Here is a 22076-nt window from a genome sequence, read left to right on the forward strand (position 1 = left end):
ATGTAAGCTGCTGGGTGCAATCTGGAAAACAGCAAAGGAAAGGAGGTCAGTGATGTATCTACTTGCAGAGTGCTGTGGAGCGCTGCAGAGGGGAACTAGCACTTCACAGGCAGTCGCAGACACACAGAAGTATAAATGCAAAAGTCTCGAGAAGAAATGCATGGCCCAACAATACAGTGATTCATCACAATTAAGCAGATGTAAACCGATACAGAGTGTAACCCTAACACCCAATCTATCAGAGGAGCTGCCTGTTGTCTCTGCTCTCCCACAGTTTAAATCTCTCCGCTGAATAATGGAAGTAATACTCCAACACACACCTACAGTAAATCATCGTGCACACACACACACACCGCCTGCTGTATAATTCATTCCCGTTCAGTCCCCACTAAGCCATTTAAAGCGATCGCTTTAGCAGCGCAGCTATCCTGTGCAGGTCTTCAGCAAAATACACATTCACAGCGAGTAAATCCATCAGACACATTTATCACAGAGAGCTCGATGTTGTGTGTGTGGGATATCTGAGGCCTTGGGATTTAGACACTGTGCTGATCTGATGATTTGTGTTTCTATTTTTGAATAAATACCACATGTTAAATAGATGTTCCTGTGCGGAATTAAATAATTGTTTTTCACTTCCAATTTTAATTTTTACGCTTACAACATACATTACAGGGTACGTAAAGACGGATTTAGAGTGCCGCATTACCAGCTGCTATGGTATTTAGTTGTGGTATTTACATTTGTATGACTATAGTGTAGAGAACAAATACATGTTGAACCCCATGAGGTTGTATTTCTTAAGTTGCAGAAGATTCTTTATACACTAGTAGCTCATTTGACGGAGGCGCTGCGGCAACACGCCATCACACTTTAGCCGAGAAGGTGAAGGCAGAGGCCTCATCAAAAGATCAAACTGCTTCCCGTGGACCCGCTAGGGATGTGCTCCACTGTCACCACAGGTCCCAGAGGAGGTGACCCCGCACTTCAATAACTAGCAGCAGATGAGCCGGCGCAGGAAGACACCGCTGGAGTCCAGGAAGTGGCTCGGGTATGAACATGTTTGGAGAGAGTGTTCTTTTGGCAAGAGGGGGGGGGGGTCTCTATAGTTTATTTTTGGGGCCTTGGCGACGACCCTGCTGCTTTTCCTGTTTTCTTTTGCTGAAGTAGGTCTCAGGTTAGCGGGAACAGATAAAACAGTGGAAAAGCGGCATTCCAGAGGAAAACGCCTTTCTATTTTCACACCACGGAGGATTCAGATGGAAGCTCGTTCATCACTTAAGACTACCGAAAGCCAAGACAACAACTTGTCGATCAACATGTGGCTGTTTCCCAAAGGGAAAAGCAGTGTGACAGTTTTTACGAATTCAAATGTTCAGTATGTGAACGTCTTTTTAACCAATGTGAAAGATGTGGTGGAAAAAAAATATCAAAGAGACAAGCAACACAAACTGGATGACAATCATCTTGGAAGCCAGTAGGTGGCAATCTTCTCAGCAATCCTCACCAAGCACCTGTGTCCCTCTGAGCGAAGGGGCCCCAGATTACAGGCTCTAGATCAGCTCAGGCGGTCATGACACTCTCATGGCAGACACACTCGACAGTAAACAGTATTCAGTCGTTGTCACAATGCAGAGCTGTGTCAAATGTGGCAACAATATATGATAAAATCTAAAACAAACAAACAACTTATCTAATGGTAAACCACTTGGGCGAGGATGATGTGTTCACCATTGATTGTGGTGCAGGGCGCTACTGAACGGGCTCTGGTTTGCTCGGATTCATGTCTCACAACATCAAGGCTTTAAATGACCTTTCCCACTGAGCATCACATGCAGAGCCTTGCTGGATGTCCGTCAAGCTCCTCTGACATCAGTGGGACATTACATGCATATTGCTGATTTTATCAAAGGCCTCGCCATTGTTGTTTGCCTTGGGTCTATGTCTTCCCCCGCCCCCCCCCTCAACAAGGCTGATCCAAAAATATTACTGTTGCACTGAGGAGGAAATTAATAAATCTCTGAGGAGGAAATTAGAGTTCCAAACAGCGTGGTTTTTTTTTCTTAGCAAATGTATTGCGTAAACTGAATCCTCGTGAACCAAATTGTATTGTTTCAAACATGTATATATGACTTTGCAAAAATCCAGGCCTGGGACAAAAAGGAAAACGCGTCACGCAGTTGGCTGAACTGTCATTTTGTAGACTCGAGCCTGCAGGTTAAAATACTAGACGACACATCTACTTGTGTCGGCCACAGCATGATGGGATTGTACCAGGGACCTCTGTACCGAGGCCGTGTAATTCTGAATAACGAGAACTCGGCATGAAAGGCATTTCCTCCGGTGCGCCTACATGCACACCGGCCAACATTTCTCAAGTCAACAAACAAAGTGATCGCATCAATTGAGCAAGACTTTCAAGCACCGAGCGTGCAACGCTGTTGACAGATGCCGCGAGGAGAGCTGCGATTGGTCCGTCGCGGTGGGTGTTTTCCGCATTCTGGGAAGAGCTTTTCGTCAGGAGCGCATACCGGAGAGGGGGGGGGGACCGTCGCGTCTGTGAAGAAGCCCTCCTCGGTGATCCCCCAGAGGAATAGCGGTCCGTCACCAGGGAGCAGGGATGCCTTACATGTTCGTCAGTACGCAGATCCGACTGGTGTGTATCTCGCCATCTGTAACCGACTCGTGTCGTGCTTTTAGAAGAGAACGCGCTCGAGACGGAGATTGAGGGATTTGTTTATTTGCCAGAGCAACGTGGCGCAAACCAGTACTCAATCAGATTGCTGTTCTGCAGCGTGCTGTAATATTCTGCATGCTGTAAACAACAAACAGTCAAGGCTACAAGCGGGTTTTTTTTTTTGCTAGGGTGCCCTAAATCAAAAACACATGTTCCTCAGTTGTTGAGCTGTTCATTCAGCAACCTAATGCTATAGCCTGAGTATCTGGTGATCTATTTTTAGCCTGCCTAGTTATTAGAGATTGTGATCAGAGGGCTGCAGGGGAAGCCAGTGACACGCAGCCAGAGCTGCACACATAACAGATATTGTTTGTTTTTTTCGAAAGCATTCACATCTCAAATCAATCTTAAGCAAACCATCAGCTGTGTAGTCAATGTACTTCATCCCTTCTTGCAGGAGACTGGTCCAACAAATGTGGGAGATGAATATTCGGATCCAGCTGTCATGAATTACCTGGGAGCAAGGAAGACAACCATGCTGGGGAACAATTTGTGAGTATTGCACATCGGGGACAGTCAGTTATTTAAGTGGGTTGGACGTTCAGTCAATGGGGCAGGTAACTTGTCAAATGTGGGCAATATCTGACGACAAAGAGTAAACGGATGAGATTTGTCGGCATTGTTCGGCTCACTTGGGCCATAAAAGCACCAAGATTTAAATGTCTCACGGGATGAAGTAGTTCTATCCTGATTTGACCATTTGAATGAGAACATCTCACAAACGGGGAGAATAAGCTGTAATGGTCACACCATGTTTCCATATTTAGGCACTTAACTCTGGTTTTTCTTTCATTTTGGCAGTTAACGTGTACATATTGATGACAGGGCTGAGAGCAGGTCACATGGAGGAAAAAAAAAAAAACCATCCAATGTGGCTGAGGAAGGCTGCTGCTCTGCAGATTTAGATTAAACTGTTCAAGCTGATGCAATACAGATCAGGGAAGTGTTGTCATTGGCAATCTGATTCAAATGCTGCTGGGAAATGAACCAAGGTGTGGAAGGAAGTGAACAAGCACCAGAACAATTAACAGCGTTCTACTTTCCAAGCAAAGTTTACTGAAACACGGAGAAATCCCACATCTGCGGAAAGTTGAATGACTTTGTGTTTATGCTCATTTAGTTCCGAGTACCATGTGGACGACCCGCCTCGCCTGGTGTTGGACAAGCTGGAGAAGATGGGCTTCCGCGTGCTGACGATGACGGGGGTGGGACAGACGCTGGTGTGGTGCCTCCACAAGGAGACGGAGTGATGGAGCGAGTATTGACTGTATGGAAATGCCTCTCGAAGCCTTTGAAAGGATGAATGAATCATGCTGAGGAACTTTTGTCAACCTTTTGTCAACTACACAATCAGCCTTTTGTCATAGTAAAAATAAAAGTCCTAAAATTGAGATTATCCCAGACGTAAGGTTTCAGATTACCTTCAATAGGTGACAGGTCACCAATTTCAAGGGAATACCAAACTACATTCCAGGCATTTTATAAAGGCCCTTTGCCCATATTGTTTGCTATTTACTAGTGGTGACCAAGTGTTGCGAGAGTGAGGTCCAGTTTAACTGTTAATCATTTGCCAGTAAAACTTAAAGGAATGTCTCTAAATTCAGCCTTAGCAAAAGACCTACAATACGCCAGATAGACGTATTTGTACTTAAAGCACTGTGTAAAGATGTTTTTTGCAAGTGTATCATATGCGTATGATTAAACGATCTAATGATGTGGATTGATTGTGTACTTGTGAATAGAAGAAAACAATTTGAAATCCTGCTGCAAAGGATACTTCTGATAACCCGATCAAATGACGAACATGCTTTTATTGGGAGCCCTCGCAGCTCCGTGGCACCTTACGGGGGGATGCTGCATGCCCCAAGATGAGGCGCTAGCACTGCACGCACACCCGAGTGCAGCAGTCGGCCTGCGAGAGCCAAAAAACACTGGGTGGTTTCAGCACAGCCCCAGGTCTGTGAACACATGTCTGGGGCCAGCCCGGATCACTAACCCGCAAACCAGAAACCTTTCCAGCCAGCTTACAGCAAAAACTCTTACCAGTCCTGCTGCCTCACACATGACTTAGCTTCCACCTCCGTACTAAAGATCAAAAGGTGCTGGTGCGTCCCAGTCCCGTGACCACGGAGATTCCATATGCTGTTTGCGTACAAAGACGTGACAGGTTTTGACTCGGAACATAATAAGGAAACCGGGACGGAAGAAGACACTATGAAGATTCCAGGGCTGTGCTGTAATGCTGGTAGGACACGGCAGGGTTGGTGGTGAATGTGTTTCCGGTAATTGTATTTCCTCTGTTGTCATTTGGACAGAGTTTGTGTGTTCCTCGGCTTCTTTTTTTACATTGCCGGGATATGAAAAAAGGCTATGCATAAACAAAAGCATGTGATGAGGGGATTTTGCAGGAGGAGAGGAGCAGATGTCTCCCACCACACCGCTCCGCTCCACAGCTGGACATTATGTAACCGAGCCACGGCAAGGCAGTGCAGGAGTGGTAGAGAGATGGATGACTGGGTTGGACGGTGCGAAGCGGCCATGTGGCTCCTAAATAACGCAATGACAGGAGAAACACGGGCCCACAAACACAGACGCAGCATTACGCCATAGTCCCCCCCCGAGGGACAGGGAAATGAGACTATTTGGATGGATAGATGTTCCACAGGCAGAAGACCATGCTGCAAAACGAAAACAGTGACCGCAACAGTTTGGCACTGTAACGTCTGACTTAATGCGGGTCACAGAGCGGTAGCGTGACACTTCAGAGGGCACACATAAGCAATGCAGAGTATTTACTAGGCATCTGTTACATAGGCCTATTGGAACACAGCTTAGAATAATAGCCTGACTTAAGAGAAAATGTGTTTGTTGTTTTTGAAGCAAGAGGCATGTTTTTAAATTAAAGATGTGACGCGATGCATCAGGACCGAGGCTGGAGTGACGTGAATGAAATGGAAACACTGAGGTGGGCAGGTTGCCCCCAAAAACAAGCAAAACTATTGCTGCTAAATCATGTGTGACGGCTAAATGGAAGTTCATGTACTGCTCACGCTTAGTGTAGCAGTTATCACGAGGTAAAAGTCGCTCAGAGAGCGTTTCAGGACTCCTCAATGAAAAGCCTTTCAGCGTGCGACCAAAGCAACAGTTATTTGCTGAGAGTTAGACGAGAAGACCGCTACTACTCTCATGTCTGTCCATTCAATCTCAAGATGTTTTTAACACTACTATTATGAAATACATGGTGTGCATTGAGATGACATCATCTCCCTCAAAACAAAAACCCAAAGCTGAATGAATAGCATTGTCCAGTTCACAAGGTCTGTTGAGTCTGGAAGCAGAGCATTAGATATATTGTATATGAAGCCTAGGAAACAATCATTTTAATCACCAGATCAACGACGGAGGGCCTTCAGAGTGCGTCTTGTCATCACGTGAGGCAACAAGAAGTCTTACAAAAGCCGATTCCTACCTCTGAAAGCCTGATTACTGGTTTAACTTCCACGTATTGACATCGCACGGTCTGTTGATTGGAACGATACAACTGTTACTGAACGTGTGTGCAGACAACAGAGAGCAAAGGTTCCACTCGGCACCTGGCTACAATAAGGAAGGAAAGGAGGTGATCACATCCAGCCAGACAGATGCAAATGACATCATTATACCGATATTTTCATGTATCATTATATATCTCCTCTGGCCCGTTCACAACATGACGAATAAAGACGAAAAATACTCACTGGGTGCCTCAGATCTAGAACTCATTTATCAGTTCTCAGGGTTGTTATTATAAAAACCAATGAGACAACGTGGAAATTTAATCAAATACATTTAGATGAAATTTCAGTTTATTGCAGCGAACTAAAGGTTCAAGTCATCCGACTAAATTCTGAAACGGGTGGAACTGCAAACATACAGCACATGATGCAAGCATGCACCGTTTATTTTGAACAAATAAAATATTGATCAATAATAAGTTGTAAAAATAGAATTGGCCTCAATGTTGACACGACATGTTTACACTAGATAGTGAGCAGTAATGAGTCACCCCTGCAGCCTCAGTATTAGGACTCATACCTCTCTGTCCGCGCTGCAGGAGCCCTCACTTCTTCTCTACTCTGTACCTCCCTCGGTCATCCTACGCTCTGAATACAAGGAAAAGACAGAACACACTGATTAACACCACAGATCCTTTTTTTCAGTTAATAAAAAGATTTATTTTGCCACAGAGCGTATTGCATACAAAAACATCAATAAATGACAAAAGAGGCTTTATGAAACTAAAGCCTGAGACAGGTATGTATTTAGGTGCAGGGTGCTGTGCTATGACCCGGCAGCCTCCTCGTCATCCTCTCTCTGCATTTGTTCTATGAGCTTTTGACGTTCAGCGGCCTGCCTCATCCTCATCATCACCACGCTCTCATAGTCGCGCTCGTTTGCCATGGCGCCCTGTAGGTGAGAGAGACGGACGAACAATGTTAACCAAGGTGACACAGGGAGGTTATTATAACTGTTATCTGAGAGCACATGTTATAAGTTAGTCACAATTCACATCTGTAAATACAGACAAAATAAAGCTTTATTGTAAGTATTTGAGCCTCAGAGTTCAGACTTCTTTCTTTTGTTTTTTAAGATGTACAAACAATTGGTGCACAAATAGACATGTTGAGCAGCAGAAGATTTTCCACTATTTTGGTAACGGATTCAGCAAAATATGTTTTACACCTGAATAACTTTGTTTTATTTGCGTTGTTGGTCGGCCACCAATTGAAGACATCAGCTTGAACAGATCAACTAGATGTCTAAAATCAGCCAGCGTGGCCCTTTAATCAATATTCAAGAAACATTCCTCGTGAGCCATTACACGTCTGTATTTCACATCATGACAACATCGACTCGGGCAGCACACGGAGGAGTGAATGACACCACTGTCACCGTCCACTGTATGTTTGCTTTCACCACAGGGCCTGTGCGCGCACAGCGGAGGAGAGGGGGACTCCTGCCGATGCCTTCATCTCGGTTACCATCAGCATGACGGCAGTCGAACATGTATGAGACGGCAGCCCGCAGAGAAACTGTGACAGGGTAATTCCGCCTGAGGTCATTAAACCCCAAAATGAGGGCTGGGATTAAGCCTGGCAGTCGCCCCGGCCTCTCACTGTGTGTGTTTTAGTTCTTTGAAGGGCTCGGGCTCCGATGGCGACAGAGTCTCTTACTGTGGGGAGAGCAGCCACTGACTAATGGCTAATCAAGCAGGGTGGAACACAGGCCAGACATCTAACACACACACACACACACACACACACACACACACACACACACACACACACACACACACACACACACACACACACACACACACACACACACACACACACACACACACACACACACACACACACACACACACACACACACACACACACACACACACACAAAATAAGCATGGAGACACTTTAAAAAAAAGCCATTGTTTTATAGGATTGTATCCAGGAAGTCTGCCGGGCCAAGGAAGTGTCTCTTTAACAAGACAGTGAGCGAGAAGGCGAGTGAGTGTGCGTATGGAGGGACTGGGCGAGTGAGAGCAATCTGAGGAGGAGAGGTAGATTTTTGTCAATGCGCTCGCTGAGCATCTGGAAAACATCACGGGGGACTCCAGCATCCATGTGCTAAGAGAACAAGGGTTAGCATGAAGGAAGACGAGAAGAGAGGGTCGGTGAGGGGGGGAAGTTACTCCTCCTCCACCCCTGGATTGAGGAAAGCTGCTATTATCATTCCAATAATGTGAGCTCAAGCCCTCGTCTGACACGTAACTCTGACATATCACGCAAACGCCATTAGGTAAATAAACAACCTTTGCATCTTCAAATCAAGCCATACACAAGCAAGCGAGCTGGATATGAAGGCTCCCTCTTCCTCAGCAGATATGTCTCCACTCTACCCTGCCCTCTTCTGGCCACTACGCGGAAGTGCAGCGAGAAACTGGTCTGAACCAACACTCGGTGTGGTCAAGCCGGGCTGATGGAGCGGGGGAACTCTGAGCGTTAACAGGTGCTTTGTGGTCGTGTGACACATTCCTTCCCAGGATGAGGGATGATTCCTTGCCTAGAGTGTACATGTTTAGCCAGTGCATCACTCTGTAACTAAACACTTGCTTGTGTGTGTGTGTGTGTGTGTGTGTGTGTGTGTGTGTGTGTGTGTGTGTTGCAGTAACACTGGGGCCCAGGGTGAGTAGGAAACCACAGAACACAAACAATGGGCCTCCGTACAAAGCCACCGCAGAGGTAGGATGGTAGTAAAACACACACAAACAAGCTGAGCATTAGCTACGTGACATCAGCACATGGCTAGGCCTCCAAGCAGCACACCCCAGCCCGACCTCGGGCCAGTAATGACATCATGAATACCACCGGCGCTGTGAGTCAGGCAGTGTAAAACACACTCTTACACTCTTTCCCACACACACAGCAGGAGGCATCTCGCTGCGTAGGCGGCCACTGTGTTCCCCCGGCACAAGTTGTCGGATCAGCTGCACATTACACCATTCCTCCATGTGTGTTGGTGTGAGCGAGTATGTAAGCGTGTGAGCACGTAGTGAATGAAGACGTGAGGAAGACGTGAGGAAACAAGTGAGTGTGTGTTTGCAATAGAGAAGGGAGAGTGTAGACTCTACTACAAGATGACACTATCTCTATAAAATGGAAAAAAAAAGAAAATAACTCAACGCATATGCAGACAAATGTCATGCAGTGTCTTAAGTAAGATGTTGGACCTCCTGGAGCCTCCAGTTTAGCTTCAGTGCAAATCTCTGCAGCTATACTCGAGGGAAAAACACAATATTCCTGTATGCTGTTTTGATGATGATGGTGGTGAAGATCAGGTCAAAAAATGTGACGGTTAAGACCAGAGCATAACCTTCACATCATGTACTCGCCCACCCACCCGGTGTCTTTCCATGCCCTCCGTCCATCATGTTCCCCCCCCCCCCCCCGCTGATATATTCAGGTTTTCTACTTAATTTGTTGCATAAACACAAAGATTGCTACAGCTGACGTCCCCGTCCTTTGTTACTGTGCTCCATTGGTGCGTCTAAATGGAAAACCCCACCACAACTGTATTGCCAGAAAGGGGACACACAAGAAGCAAGAGAATAAAAGCAGCTCTCCAAGAACATTTGCTTTAACAATGCCTCTTGTCGGATTGTATTACTCCAGTAACTCAAATGACACTGTAGTGACTTTTAAAACATTTTTAGTTGATATACTTCCGTTCCATGCTCATAGTCCCTTCACCTTGCAGCCTGAGAGGTTCCCAATAATAATTGGATTACTCATTAATACCACCAGATATCTCTAACTAGACGGCCAATGAGCCAAGAAGAGACTTGACAGACTTTGCTGCCAAGAGAAGAAATGACTTCTCCTTAACAAGCCTCCTCTGTGGGCCGGGCTGACATCTCTCATGCACTCTGGTGAAGTTAATCAAGGAACTACTTATCCCGAGCGTGTGTGGTGTGTGTTTCTATGTGTGTGTCGCAGGTGATTTATGAGAGGTGAAGACCTATTTAGAAATCATGTGTGTGTGTGTGTGTGTGTGTGTGTGGGGGGGGGGGTTAGCACTCCTGCTAACTCAAACAAACAGGCAGGGGTACTGCACCACGCAACACTGGAGCCAAGGTGAAATTCCTCTGCAGAGAGAACTCCAGCTTAGTAAATGGTGAAGGATTAATCATCATTCATTATAAGACTCAGACATAAAACCCTGACGGTCTGGTCTATTACACTGTTTTTGTTAGTGAAGGACAAGCACTAAACACAGATTAAGGCCCAAATCTACTTCCTGTATTTAACCCTTTTAAGGCACATGTACTAAACATCTGGCTTTTGAATTGAACTCCAAGACAAGACCTCCTTATATTTGACAATGAAGGACAAATGATGTGAGTTTTTGATGAATACATCTAGAGATCACTGACTGTGACAGTTGTTGTAAGTGCAAGCTGCACAATTTACAGCCATCCTTGAAACGACAACGGGAAGAATATTTACCGTACGTAAAATACAGCCATTTAAAAAAAAACCTAAATCACAAAGTCGAGCTGCGGCAGTGACAAAAAGCCAAAGCTGATTTCTAAACCTTTCACATCATCGGGCAAAGGAAGCTCTCGCGATGGTTCACTGAGGACGACTAGTCTTCTGCATGCTTAGGCCTGTCGTTTATTTCTCATACATCATGCCGTCCACTCTCATGAACGCTCACTCACAATGTCCTTGCTGTCATCGTTATTGTCTGTCAATTGTGTCATCATGTGTTCTCATCGGCTGCTCACGACTGTGCAACAGCACAGCGACACACCTACACTGTCAGCATATCCTCTTGATGGCTGTCTCTCTTTAAATATGATTCTAAGCGCCAAAGACCTTGTTATCACAGATAATCCGTTACTGTAAACAATTATCTTTACTACTATTGTCTTTTCTTCATTCGCGTGTTTCTCCTGATGGAAATGCAGCGCAGTGCCTGAATGAACACTGTGCAGATAGTGGTGGTTGCGTGTGGACTGTAGATTCAGCCAATAACAATCAAAGGGGAAAAAAGGCAGCAGTGGATGTGAGGTACCGTTGAAGTGTGTGTGTGTGTGTGTGTGGTGTCACGGTATTGGACAGAAAAGAAGCCTGTTGGACGGAGACGGAGAGGGCCTTTGGAAACCGTTAAAAGTTAAGGAAACAAACAGCGAAAAGAGAAATGACAGCAAAGAGCTGAACTCCTGGTGCCCTGGCATTTCTCTTTATGATGGATGAGCTCAGGGATCCTAGAATAGGGAGACGTGGGGGCTTGGCCTCTTTAATATCCAACAATACAATCGTTGTAAAAGCAAAATTATGTCTTTCACGTCCCGGCCTTCCGGGATAAAGCCCTCTGATTGCAACAGATTTCCCGTTACAACAAAAGTGGCCACAGGACTGGTAAGAATGCAGTCTGAACCTCGGAGATGTCAAGAGGAATTTTGAGGGGAGAAAAAAAAAAAAAAATGAAGTCAAGGTTCCAAATATGAAATTTGAAATGTCTGTGCTTTCTGTATACGTATGTGTTCCCATATTAACATGCTGTTTAATGTGCAGAACAAACAGCTAGTGGGATGTGTCCTGCTGTATACTGTTTACATCAGAGCTCCAGTCTTCAGATAAAACTAAATATCCCAAACATGATGTTATAATCACTCATGATTCAGTGCCAGGAGACACAGCTGTACATTCCCAGCCATTACCGACCGCCCACATTAACTGGAAAGAAATGGTATGTTATGAGTTATGCATATGTACATTATGTTTTTTAACTCAATCCCGCGAAAAACTAAATGGCTCTAAACACAGACGACATTTTATAAGTCTGCGGGCATTACAAGGCGATCAACAAAAGCACAAGATTTCTCTATTTAATTTTAATAACACATTTCTAGAGAGGGAAATTCTGCCTTTATTGAACATGTGACAGTTGAGAATGACAGGAGGGGGGGGGGGGGGGGCAGCAGGTTCAAACACAAGACATGGCTCCTCAATAATATGTATTTTACATCCATAGCCCAACAGAATCCCCCTCCGATAGATAAAACCATGCTGAGATGTCTTGCTTTAAGTCCATTGTAGAACAATGGCGCTCATTTGTAAATGGTTAACAATGGATGATGGATTGTTTTCCAGCCTATTCGTCCCTCGGTGTGTTGGACCTGACGTGACCTTACTGAGCTGATTTGAGGCTACTGTAAGCTTTGTCATGAGGGAATGAGTCGGCACTCGGTATTCAATGACTTAACACCTGGACTTTGGCTGGTGTCAGATCTCTGTCATGAGGCAGTCATGCCACTGAGTGACTGCACTTCCTCTCAACAGCCTGCCAAGTTTCTGTTGATCATCATCGAGTCGTAAAAACTTTGCAGACAAACAGTCATGACAACGGTTAGGGTGATGACGAACGCAAACTGGGAAGTTCTCACCAGAATATTGGTGACAGCACATTACAAAGAGTAGCTCCTGGAAACTAGCTTTAGAGACAGGACGGCACAACTTTCAGGTAAGGAGCCGACTGTCCACTCTCATTGTTCGGTTCCAAAAGCACAGTAAGTTCTATGTTTGTCGTTGTCGAAAAATTCATACGGAATAATCTGTTTTTGCTGCAAATCTAGTCTAAATGCTGGCAGTCTGAGGGCCTCGATGCGGCGGAAGCTGGAGAACACACAACAAAGGACCAGAAGAATATCCACCAAAGCCTCAGTTTGGGCTTCTAGCGCCAGTCAAAGCAATATCTGGAAGCACTTTTTATCCTGCAACAACAGACAACACGCAGCATCCCAGATTTCAGGCCCAGCATAGCTGCATCAAACCACAGCGCCCGCTATGGTCAGGCCTTAGAAAAGAAGCCTGTACAGAAATCCAGCTAGGGTTTCACGCATCAGCCCGGAGGCTACATAGCATGACAACCGAACTAAAAGAGTGAGCCGAGCCGGGGTCAGACACAAGGTCTCGTGAGGTCACTCCAACAGCACTTCACCCTGATTGCCTTGTAGCATTAAAGCAGTTGTGTGTGGCTGTAAGTGGAAGAAGGAGGGGGTTTCTCAGAAGAGAAATGCTCTGTTTCAGTCTTGAGTAAATGTTATGATAATTTCATTTGCGTGAGTAATTGTGTCTGGTCTCGCAGACTGCTCTGGCGCTGGAGCGCAGAGCGGGAGAACAAAAGAGTATCAGGCGGCACGCCCTTTGTTTATTGGACCAATATGAAAGGACTGCAGGAGCAGCGAAAGATACGATTTGTCCGTTTCATTCACATCCTGCGTGTTCCAAGTTTAATGAACGAGGAGGAGCGCTGAGACTCTGAACAAAGGGATCCACAGGCGTGACCTGGTTTCTGCTGGAACACAATGTGCATTAGAAGACTTGCATGGCATGTTCGTCTTAATATATTCACTTTAAAACAAAGAGACGCAGCAGGTCGTACACAGTTGAAAAAAAAAAAAAAAAAGAAGAATCTCTCCAAACCATAAGACGACCAAAAGGGCACGATCAGCACAAGTACAAATTACTCCCTGTGAGAGCACAACAAAATGCTTTTAACCCTGCCATGTTTAACACAAACAAATTCCACAGAGCAGAACAAAAAAAAGTAGTTTGCTGTTCTGACACAATTTCCATTCCTGGTTGGTACAGCATTCCAAAAGGCAAAAACAACACGCTGAAGGCGTGAGAAGTGGAAAACGCAACAAGTGATCTTTCTTGTGCAACCCAGCGTGCCTGTTCATACATGTCCGTTTGTGTGAGAGAAGCTATAGGCCTCCAGTCAGGCAGAAGAGCCTGTGCGGTGGGCTCCACTCTGGGGGGCTTTAGACGTGCCAACAGCAGGCAGGAAGTCAGGAAATCAGCCGAGCACGGGGACAATGACGTGGAGATTAGAGATCAGTTAACCCCCTCCTCTGAGAGGGCCGACCTGTTTGCTCACTGACTATGACTTCCTTTTAGACACAAGCACACAATCTATGAAACACACACACACACACACACACACAACCTGCTTTACACTGACTAACCTATTCAAACCCAACTTGTCTCACAAACAGCTCTTCAACCAACCGGCAGGACTTATTTTAACACTTATGACTCAATGGCCAACATGCACCGCAACCAGGATGATGTCATCTGATGGCTGGCAACTGTTTTTTTTAAGGTGGGATGACTGGAAATATAAAGTAAGAAAACTAATTGAAGAGAAGCCTCCAGCTAGGATGCCTTAACGCCTTTTGTACTCTGACCTCACCTGGCTTATCTCTTAGACTAAGAAGACTTTCACCGGCAACACACCTGGAGAGCTCTGCAATGCAAGACGGGAGTTGACACTGGGGAAGATTAGCAACAAAAAAAAAAAAGACGGCTCAAATGTCCCAGGACTGAAAACACTCACCGAAAGCAACAGCATAGGACAAAGGTAAGAAACACCTGACGGTTAAATGCTACCGTTGAGTTGGTTGCGACAGTAGGGGAAAGTCGCTCACTCTGTCTCTGTCTCAAGGACGTGTGACGTAACCGTTGAACAAGCCCCATCACGTCAAGAGAGAGTCTGTCAGGGTGCGCAGGTAGACGCTGCCTAGTTTCCTGACAGAGACGTGTGTGCATGTGTTGGATTCAAACATCCTGGATTTGCTCAGCAAGACAGGTAAGAACTAGTCGGTCTTTATTTATCCTTTTGTATTTCTTTATCCTACTAGACAAACAACTGCATGAAAAGGAAAAACCTTGTAACCAATTTATTTTAACTAGTGGTTACCTTTTTCATCAGACAGATTCCTCATCTGTCTCAAAGATGGATTGTTTACGGCCGCATTTAGGAACACCATTTAAAAATTGCTTCGTGGCCAATGTGTTTTAATGGGCTTCTTTAATTTATACTTGGCCATGAAGCGTTTCCTGAACATGATACTCATGGCTGAAATCCTAAGACGCCTCCTCGGCCAAACTGACATGTTTGGAAAGGAATGCTGTTGCGTCCACGCTATCCAACCTCCCGCTGCTACTAAAGTGCCGATAAAACCTTTACGGGCCAACAAAACCTGTTTGCTGTAAATTTACAGAGTGAGTGTTTCAAGTCACGAACACACATCTAATGTGGGCAAAGCTGTTTGGGAGACCGTTAAAATCACAGGCGCTGGGCAGATTATCTAATCGGTATGCCAGAGTTGATGTACTAAGTTCTGTTTTACTCAATAAAATGATTACAGGTCACACGGAACGCCAAATTACTCTTTTAAGACTTTCATTTTAAGTATTAGTGTATCGTTTCATTTTGACCAAGAATGTTTCCTCTCAAGTTCTGCTGGTGGATGTAAAATTTGTAAAATATTAAATCCCCTAACTACACTACAAAACGGATACTTTAGTAATGCCTACAGTGTTATTTATGGAATAAAAATAATTATTTTTCCACACTACAGCAACATAAACTGAATGCATCCCGGGTATTTGTTTTTCACAAAATCCGAAACATGTGTTCCAAAGTCAAGTTATCGTGATTTCTGATGGAAGTTACGGTAAAACCTCGTGAAAAAAACAAAACAACAAGACAAAATGTGAAGAGATATAATTCACAATTAGGCCAACAAATTACCATTTGGGAATCTGACTTGTTGTTGCTTTTGTTACTGGAAGTCTCGTGTCGGCTGACAGACTTCCTTTAGAGGAAAGGCTGCAGACCACACCTGCAGTTATGGGGGAAAAAGAAAACTGGGATTTGAAAAGTAAATATTTAGAAATGAAAGCTTCAAAGCATTGTTGGAATATCCTTGTGCCGCAAAATTATATTGAATTTCAATAAATCAAAATCAAGTGGAGCAGGTGCAACCTCTAAACATTGGCTGCCGATTCGCATCGACTGATTCAGAGGAATACTTGGATCTGTTGCTGATATAGAAGCGCAAGCACAGACCTGCTCACTATTGAAGCATGGTGTGAGGGAAGCCTCGGTTATCAAAAAGGGATTCGTAACGCAGCATTGTCAACTTGGTATTAGACTTGGATTGGCTAAACTATAACGTCTCTCTTTCTTGTGTTTGATGCAGATGGAGTTATGTTCATAAGCTTCAGCCCTACCTGAGGATTCACTGTCGAACAAAGGAGGAAATACGAAAGGATATAAAGACTGAGGATATATATATAACAAGGACAAACAGAAACATTCAGGTCTATCTCAACCAGATCTGCAGAGATGCCACTTAGAACAACGCTGCAGAGGAAGCCGTCCTCTGGTCGTTGGCTCAGCAGGAGCACCAAGCGCAGGGAGGTGCTGTCCGTCAACATGATTAGCCTGCCGCTGGCGGATTTCCGCCACATCTCGCATATTGGCAACGATGCCCACACGGACAGCTTTGGGGACCTGTCCTTCTTAAAGATGGGCCACAATCTGCTTCTCCAGAGCTCCCAGAGTGAGCAGAACCTCTTCCTGGCCTGCTCTCCGCCGCCAAAGCCCCCTCGCCTGAACCTCGATGAGGCCGAGGGCTCCGAGGGCCCCGACAGGAATATGCGGCACAAGAACAACACGTCGCAGAGGAGAAAGAAATGCAGCTCTATGCCGCTGCTGGACAATGAGGAAAAGGAAGCGCAGATGGAAAAGGAGGACGGGTACAAAAGTGGGAATAATGTTGCTCCCAATCTGCCTCGTAACCTCGGACGGGGCAGCCTGAATTCAGACAGGGATGAGGACTCCACAGAGACCTGTCACAAAACTGTTAGACAGCATGAGGAGGAGGACAGTGGCTTTTCATTCAGCCTGGATCTGGGCCCTTCAATCCTGGATGATGTTCTCCAGGTGATGGACAAACGTCAGTAGCCAGGCGTGACAGGAAGGCTTTACTAAACGTTTGGAATATGGGGGAGACCCACTTCCACACACGCCTGATTTCATGGACAAGTTAATATCCTCAAGCTATTGTTATGGTTGAAATAGATCCAAAGATATATGAATTTCTGGTCCCTGGCTACCAAGTATAGACAAACAACCCTCGGGGAGAACTTGCCTCACCTTTTAATGGAGGTAAACTACACTGAAAGGGATGACTCTGTTTGGATTATTTCTGTAAAACATGTTACTTTTTAAATCTAAAAGCACAGCAGCACCAGATATTTTGTCTATAGCACACAAACAGCATTTGTTAAAAAGTCAACGTTCTCCTTTAAAAAGGTAAACAAACAAAAAGAACACCGAACAAAGTTAATGTCCTCCTTAGATTCACCCCCTGTAGAGGTGGGTACAAAGTTAATTATAATAAGTTAATAATTTAACTCTCCTCCGTTGCTATTGAAATTCCCCAAACCACGCAGCGCAGCACTGACGGCTGTTAAGACTTAAGAGTGTTGTGTTTAAGAAAAGAAAAGCTGCGGCTGGAGTCCAAGGTCCTCGAGCTGTGATGTCTTGGCTCTTGGCGTGCCTGCCAATCTATTGTGTGCAGAGGGCAATTTCTCCTCCGCACGCATCCCAGAGGCCCCACTCAAAGGTAGACCAAGGTACCCCCCATCTCTCATTCCCAACAATGCCGTGAAAACAAACACTTAGCCCTGCTTCCAATAAAAGCCAGCCAGTGGTGGCAGTTTGGGCTGCAGACCAAGCCAGGCCACAGGTCCAAGACCTCAGACGTTAAAAAAAAAAAAAAAAAAAAAAAGCAGGCTGTTTTCTTAGCTGCAAATCAGAGTCTGATGCTCTGGTGAGTGGCGCACGAGAAGGAAAGTGGTAAAGGGTAACGTGATACTTCCACACATGCAGGGGGTGCCGAGGGAGGAGGACCAGAGACATCCATTACTGCAGCAAAAGTCCTGATGAGGGTTTAAACACTACCTTCTGACCAAACAGACACCCGACACGTGAAAACAGCTCGCTTGACTCTCACATACACACACACACACACATGCACTGCATGTACATGAAAGCACGCAGCGTCAACCTGAGATGTGTGCAGACAAGCGAGGTCCACTTTGCCCGGGTCTAGAGACGAGAGAGTCAGGACAGAACCTCAGTCTGTGCCTTAGTGGGGTGGGGGGGGGGCAAACCCAGAACCAGTCGCATTCCTACGCTCCCCACGGGTCACGCTGCAAAAAATACGAACCACAAGTGTCCCACTTCTAGCAATAGATTTAGACTTCTATATATGTCCAAACAGAAACGGCAATATTTGTGGATACGTCTGCAGTGCATTTCTGTTTTGCCGTCTCCAATTATGTCTCAGATTTCACCGACCATCTTTCTCAGATATTCACATTGTGAAACCTTTTTTTTTTTTTTTTTTTTTGCAATGAAAAATGTACTGTTTTGTATGTTGGGGAAGTAAAGAAAAATATCTTTCGCATTCCAAGATTGGTGGTTTTGTGGATAGAACTGATCTCGTCAACATTTCAATAGAGCTCGTATGAGACTGTTTACACGTCCTGATGGACAGACTCCTGATTTTGGCTTTTCAACCGTCAGAAGCCACTGCGGCGCGGCAGTTAGCCTTGCCTAACAGTTCCTAGAGAATGTACAGCCTTGGATTATCCACCGCAGCGTAGAGCACGACACTATTTCAAGGCGGGGAGAAACACGAGCCCAAATCAGACCGGCGTGACAGGCAGGATTTCATGTCGAGTCACAAAACGCTGCATTCCAGTAAACTCCACTTTGAAGCAACTGAGCTGTTGTGTGTTCCCAGCTCTGAGGCGCACCTGTATCACAAAGAGGTGACATTCAATAGCTAACCCAGGGTGTGTCTGCAATTTGTCACACTTTTCCGGACAGGCTACCTTTTCCAGATAAGCAGGAGAGAGAGAGAGCTGTTCAGTCACCGGACAGTGATCTACCGTCTGCTACAATGGCCCTCAACAGTCACGGCTTCATGTCAGACAGACACTGTGGAAACAAATGATTGCGCTAATAAGGGTGAAAAAATAAAATAAAAAAGGTATTTTATGCCCTTCAACCATAATTGATAAAGAAAACCACCGACGCATTTGATGATATCCCGTACTTATTCATTATAATCTTATAAGCCTTGGTGTAGACGAGTCCTTGGCTGCTATGACTCATCCACACAAGCGCTCTCAGTGTGAAGAATCACATAAACTTAAGCTCAACAAGTGCTCAGCTACATGACTGATGTGAGAAGAAAGAGCCCATAATTGAAGACAAATTATCTTGTCTGCGCAGCACAAACTGACCGAGCTGTGAAGTATCCCAATCCCATCTGGTAGCACTTCTCTTCCTCCGAAAAACTCAACTTGCCGTCATACAGAATACCAGGAAACCCTGTCATCTCACTGAAGAGTAGCTCTTATGGAGTTATTTATTTTGTCAGGTACGAGCTAAAAAACGGAAAAAAACATTGTTTTGGCAAATGAGAGATGTGTCTGTCTACTGTAATTGTGTCTCCCAGTACAACCTGATGTTACTGAAATATACTGCATGGTTTCACACACACACACACACACACACACACACACACACACACACACACACACACACACACACACACACACACACACACACACACACACACACACACACACACACACACACACACACACGGGGATTTTGTGAAAATGATATTGTTTGTTCTCTCTGTATCACGTCAGGATGTATTATCAAGCTATAGACGGTGAGGGCCGAGCCAACCCATAACAGCTCTCATGATATGCATGATGAATTGGGCGTAACACCATAACCATGAAATTCTGACCACAACATAATCACACCCGACTTTTCCTTTCGTGCCAAATGAGAAAATACGAAAGTGCGTTTATATACATTTCAAGCTACCCTAAACCTGTGTATCTGTTCTATAAACTGTCTGGTCTTCTGTTCCTTGAGGGTCCCATTTTACAGAGACGACTCGTCACCAACCTCGTATGTTATGGGGTGCACCGCCTGTCTCTCTCGGCCTACTCACTTTCACTGCAACAACTGCACCGTATAATAGTACGATAGGGCTGGGCGATATGGAGAAAATCAAATGTCACCATATTTTTGACCAAATACCTCAATATCGATTTTGCAACGATATTGATTTTTGATGAATAATTATTTGTAATGTGGATATAATGACGAAGTGGGTAAAGGGAAATAATAGAAGAGTCTGGAAAATGACCACTTTACTGTAATGCAGCCTTTAAAACCCAGACAAACCAAAAAGACAACACTTTTGCAATTTTACGATATCCAAAATCTAAGATATTTAGTCTCATATCACGGTATCAATTGAATATTGATATTTTGCCAAGATTTATACTCCAGTATTGAGCCGTTGGAGACCCACATGACCCAGTTTTTGTCTTTTAAAAGGAGGGACGGGGGATCTATAGGGGAAGACGGCAGGTCAACAGTAAATGTCACATAGACGTGGTGTACGTCATCTGAAAGCTGGGAACCCAAAGATTAATTGAAAGAAACTGTGAAAGTGTAAAAGTAGTAATTAAGTTGTTGCAACAATTTTTGGGTTGATACGATTTGTTACACAGATTTTGTGCTAAATTAAAAATATATATATATTCCACTCAAAATACCATATCAATACCTCGATGAACACCACAGAAAAAGCATTTGGAGATTTCTGCAGGAATTGCATTTTTCGGTGATTGGATGGCAAGTACTTGTGTGTTGTGAAACCTGCTCAGAAACCCCTCATGGTCAGTACACGTAGGAAAGCCACACAGCTTCTAAAGTTGTATGAAGCTGTGATTATTCTAGAAGTCACAGCATTTTATTTTATACAGCGACGTCAATGTTCTCACTACTACGGAGACCAACATCCCCACATATTAATACAAACGGGCTCATTGATTCCACAAGAGTCTTTCCAGTCATACCTAATTCATGCAATATGCAAATCATCCAGTATTCGAATACACCTTTTTAGAAAAGAAACACGTCTACACTACATGCACAAAACGGCATGGGATTAGCAGTGGGCATGTCTGTCAAGGGGAGACTCGTGCCCATGGACCCCGTTTTCACTCACATACCATGAGGTGAGAGGTCATGGGACCCCTTCCAAAACTGCCGTACTAGTTTTAACTGGCTAACCTCACTGAGCATTACTCAGCCACCTCACTCTCGCTTTAAGACCGTCGGCTTCAGAGTGTTAACTCATTGCTGAACTATGCTCTGTTGTTGATTGTCCTGTTGATTCATTTAATTGATTTATATTACTGGTGCTTTGTTACTTATTGTTTTATTACTAATCCTAAGTGATGTCAGGTCACCTTGAGTGCCATGAAAGGTGCTATTAAATCAAATTGATTATTATTTATTATCATTAATTATATCCGATCAAACCTGGTACACAATATTAATATCAAGTTCTAACCAATAATAACAACATTATGTCCTCCTTTTTGGTCTGCTCACAACAAAAGACAGAAGCCCGGTGGTCTCCCTAAACAGAAGTCCCTTATCTCCAATCAGAGAGCGGTCTGACCAGGGTCGACTGTGCCAAAAGCACGGCAACACACAATGCATCTCTTCCAGACTCGGGGGCTATTTTAGATGAGAGTGCACTTTTCGAGCACTAGCAAAGCGGCGGGCTGGAAAAACAATCCCAGAATAGCTGATCTGCTGCATTTGGTTTGTGTCGTGACAAGCCTGTGATGGAAGAAGCAGGGCTGGAACGCTCAAACACAAATCCTCTATGATGGGTTCATGTTAAATAATATGGAATGTTAAACTGAGCAATAAACCAGGAATTAAGACACGGTGATGGATGACGGTATTACATCTCTCCAGCGACACAAACCAAATGGTTGGATAGTGATTCCTTAACCAAGACCGTCTGGAAGGTGAGACG

General features: G+C 44.7%; 3 protein-coding genes across 3 annotated transcripts in view; 2 read left to right on the plus strand and 1 right to left on the minus strand.

Moving 5' to 3' along the window:
- Positions 1-2448: 2448 nt before the first annotated feature.
- Positions 2449-4193, plus strand: gchfr (GTP cyclohydrolase I feedback regulator). The gene is given in 5 exon segments (XM_076108658.1): positions 2449-2493; positions 2496-2570; positions 2573-2656; positions 3135-3229; positions 3858-4193. Coding segments are annotated over 5 exon segments (429 nt in total). The 3' UTR covers positions 3988-4193.
- A 2733-nt stretch (positions 4194-6926) lies between these two features.
- The window catches only part of dnajc17 (DnaJ (Hsp40) homolog, subfamily C, member 17), a 30463-nt gene continuing 15313 nt past the window's right edge, over positions 6927-22076 (minus strand). The window contains exon 11 of the mRNA XM_076108355.1: positions 6927-7183. Within this exon, the coding sequence (XP_075964470.1) occupies positions 7058-7183 (126 nt within the window). The 3' untranslated portion in view covers positions 6927-7057. The remainder of the gene's footprint in view (positions 7184-22076) is intronic.
- LOC142968481 (cdc42 effector protein 3) lies at positions 16481-17101 on the plus strand. The gene has a single exon (XM_076108356.1). It carries the CDS (start codon positions 16481-16483, stop codon positions 17099-17101), a length of 621 nt encoding a protein of 206 aa, XP_075964471.1.

Source organism: Anarhichas minor, unplaced genomic scaffold, assembly GCF_050575085.1.
Source record: "Anarhichas minor isolate MPS153535 unplaced genomic scaffold, ASM5057508v1 ptg000040l, whole genome shotgun sequence".
Lineage (NCBI taxonomy): Eukaryota > Metazoa > Chordata > Actinopteri > Perciformes > Anarhichadidae > Anarhichas > Anarhichas minor.